Genomic DNA, 3,048 nt, shown 5'->3' with positions numbered 1-3,048 from the left:
GTGAGTTACACAATGATGGGGTGAGTTACACAATGATGGGTGAGTTACACAGTGGGGTGATTTCCACAGTGGGGTGAGTTACACAATGGGGTGAGTTACACAATGATGGGGTGAGTTACACAGTGATGTGATTTGCACAGTGGGGTGAGTTACACAATGATGGGTTGAGTTACACAATGATGGGTGAGTTACACAATGATGGACTGAGTTACACAGTGGTGTGATTTGCGCAGTGGAGTGAGTTACACAATGATGGGGTGAGATACACAATGATGGGGTGAGTTACACAATGATGGTGTGAGTTATGCACTGGGGTGAGTTACGCACTGGAGTGAGTTGCACAGTCAGGTGTTACACGGTGGGGTGAGTCGCACACTGGAGGCTTCAGGCTTGCTGCCCCTCGCTCTCCCCGCGCAGATCCAGTGGTAGGAAGTCATTTCAAGCAGCTCGTGAACATTCACAGAAGCAGCTCAGGATCCTGCTGCTTCTGAGAGGGGAGCTGGACAGGTTACTGCCTCTGACGTGGGGGAGGAGAGAAAACGCCTGAATTTTGGTGCCCCCAGATATATCGTGGATCAAGAAATTGGTATCATTCCACGCTTCTTCCCGCTGTAAAACAAAATGCGACGTCTAGCGGGAGCCTCGCGTTGCCAGTGAAGTCAACCCAGACGTGCAGGAATGAAAAAGAAAATAGCTGGAAAATCTGCCCAGGAGAACAGGGACGGCCAGGAGACACAATGCCAGGGCCGGGGCACTCCCAGCAGGGCTGGCCTCACGTTGTCACCGGTGTGGAGAGTCCCCAGTGGGGCATGCAGGACATGCCCCGGGAGGCCCGTCGGGGGGTCAGGCAGGCTCACAGGGGAAGCATCTCAGCCCAGTGGAGCGGCCGTCCACACGCTCAGAGGAGCCCACCTTGTAAGGCACTGGGAGTTGAGTGACCCTGAGGGCCCCAAGGCTGGGAGCGGATTCGGAGCTTGGACTCTTTGTCCATAGCCATAGCTGGCTGTGTGGGATTCAAATGGAAAATAGAGGGTTCCAGAAACCACGGTGACCACAGACAGCCCTTGCATCTGCAGGGCACATCAGGGCTCAGAATGTACTGTCCAGCTTATCAATCATCACCAAGACCTCAGCAGACTGAGAGGGCCCCACAGAGACAGCAGACGGGGGCCAGGCCTTGGCAATGCTGCTAGACCCCAGTAGTCCTGCCACGGCCATGCCCATCTCGGCTGAGGGCACCGAGGTCTGGAGAAGGTCCTCACTTGCTCAAGGACACACGAGGGGTAGACTGGCTAGATTCGTGCTCGGAGTGTTTCCTGCCTCTCCCTGGGGCCCCTTGATGTCAGGTTTGGGTGATGCTTTTGCCAATGTCCTAGCTCCTAGCTGAGCAGATGCCTCAGGGGCCATCACATGGTTCCACCATGTCCCCATCCTCCAGCCCACAGAGCCTCCCATGAGAGGCATCCTTCAGCCTGGGTCCCGGAACTGAGAGGCCGTGGAACAGAGCTCCAGCTGACCATCACGTGCCTGTAGAGTGAGTGAGAAGCACACGCTGTCGCTGGAAGCCCAAGACGCAGGAGGCCATTTGTTCCTGCAGCGCACCCCAGCTCAAGCTGGCTGATCCCAAGCCAGGCTCAAGCCTGCCTGCCCAGCCCCAGAGCCACTACTTCTGCCCCACAACCCTGCCTCGCAGGGTGACAGGAAAGGCGGTTCTTACGCATCGTAGAGAGGAGGCAGGTGCGGTCTCTGCAGTAACAGGAGTTGATAAGAGCCAGTGGGACTGAAGAGCTGCCTGCTGGGGAGCGGCTCTGTGGAATTCCACCCTGGGCACAGCGGGCACACGGGTCACTCTTGGCAGGTGTGGGCACTAATGAGACTTCGGATGCAGCTGCCTGCTGGGGCCCAGACATTCCGTGGGGCAGTCGGGGCAGTGCCTCACCCCGACACTGGCCAGCAGAGACTGGGGGACCCCTCCCTTCCCCAGAGTGGGACCATCAGGATGCCCAAAGCTCCCAGCTGGTGGTCACTGATTTCGCACTTTGACCCGTCCTCACTCGAAACGTGAGGTCTCTGTGAAGGCGCAGACACCCTGAGAGTCCCAGCGTATGGGGGTGCAGCTGATCTCCTTTCCCTCCTGGCAGGAAACCCACAGCCCTGAGTAGCTGTCATCCAAGATGGTGGCCCCAGAGCCACCTGGCCAGGCTCCCCACGTTTTCCTGAGCTGGGCTCGCATGGCTGGTAAGAGCCCAGGGTACCCCTCCAGCTCTGCCCTCCCAAATCTGGCTGCCTCAGCTGTTCTCCATGTCCAGCCCTGTGATGGGGGGTGCAGAGCGAGGCTTGGAGGATGGGAGGGGAGCAGGTTCTGATCTCAACTCTTCCGTGCTCTCGGTGAGCAGGGCGGCTGCCTAAGGTCCTAAGGGCCCACAGCGGCCGGTCAGGATTGTTGAGGAGAACACCTGGAAAGGGTTTCTTGAGTTCTCCGTCCATAGTAGGTGCTCGGTAAATGTCAAAGATTTCCCAAATATTTTTATCGCTGCCAAGCTGAAGCATTTAGAAATGCATCAGTTTCACTCCTCCTTGTGGTTGGACTTGGGCCCAGAAGCCCCCAAAGTGGCTTCACTTGTAGGACCAAGTGTGAGTCCAGCCCAGCCCACAGCTGCCCCTCAGCCCTGCGACCCATTGGATTATAAGGTGGAGGCCTCGGAGCTTCTGCTAGGAGTCCCCACCAGCCCCTGAGTCAACCAGAGGCCCCAGCAGCAGACCCCCCACAGACCCTGGGGCCACGGCCCGAAGCGTGGGTTGAAGGGCCCTTGGCGGAAGCCTGGCCTGCAAACACCAGCATCCAAGCTCCTCCATCAAAGCGGTCCCCTGCCGGAGCGGACGTGACTGCTTCCTCAAACCAGGAAAACCTGTCTAATTTCCGCGTGTCACTGTGGGCCTTCCTCTTCCGCCCTCCATTGTCCAGCAGGCATCAGGCCCCAGGCTGGAGGCCACGTGCCAGGCTGGCAGGATTTGTCCACTGTGAAGCTCGACACCCCCTCAGGCCCT

General features: G+C 58.2%; 1 protein-coding gene across 1 annotated transcript in view; it reads left to right on the top strand.

Annotated features, from left to right (window-relative positions):
- The window catches only part of LINC00452 (long intergenic non-protein coding RNA 452), a 5,855-nt gene that overhangs the window by 1,091 nt on the left and 1,716 nt on the right, over nucleotides 1–3,048 (top strand). The window contains exons 2-3 of the mRNA XM_011979447.1: nucleotides 418–489; nucleotides 2,958–3,043. Of these exons, the coding sequence (XP_011834837.1) occupies nucleotides 418–489; nucleotides 2,958–3,043 (158 nt within the window). The remainder of the gene's footprint in view (nucleotides 1–417; nucleotides 490–2,957; nucleotides 3,044–3,048) is intronic.

This window comes from Mandrillus leucophaeus, unplaced genomic scaffold (assembly GCF_000951045.1).
Source record: "Mandrillus leucophaeus isolate KB7577 unplaced genomic scaffold, Mleu.le_1.0 Scaffold201, whole genome shotgun sequence".
NCBI lineage: Eukaryota > Metazoa > Chordata > Mammalia > Primates > Cercopithecidae > Mandrillus > Mandrillus leucophaeus.
The sequence above is the reverse complement of the archived record's forward strand: the minus strand, read 5'-3'. Positions and strand labels throughout refer to the sequence as shown.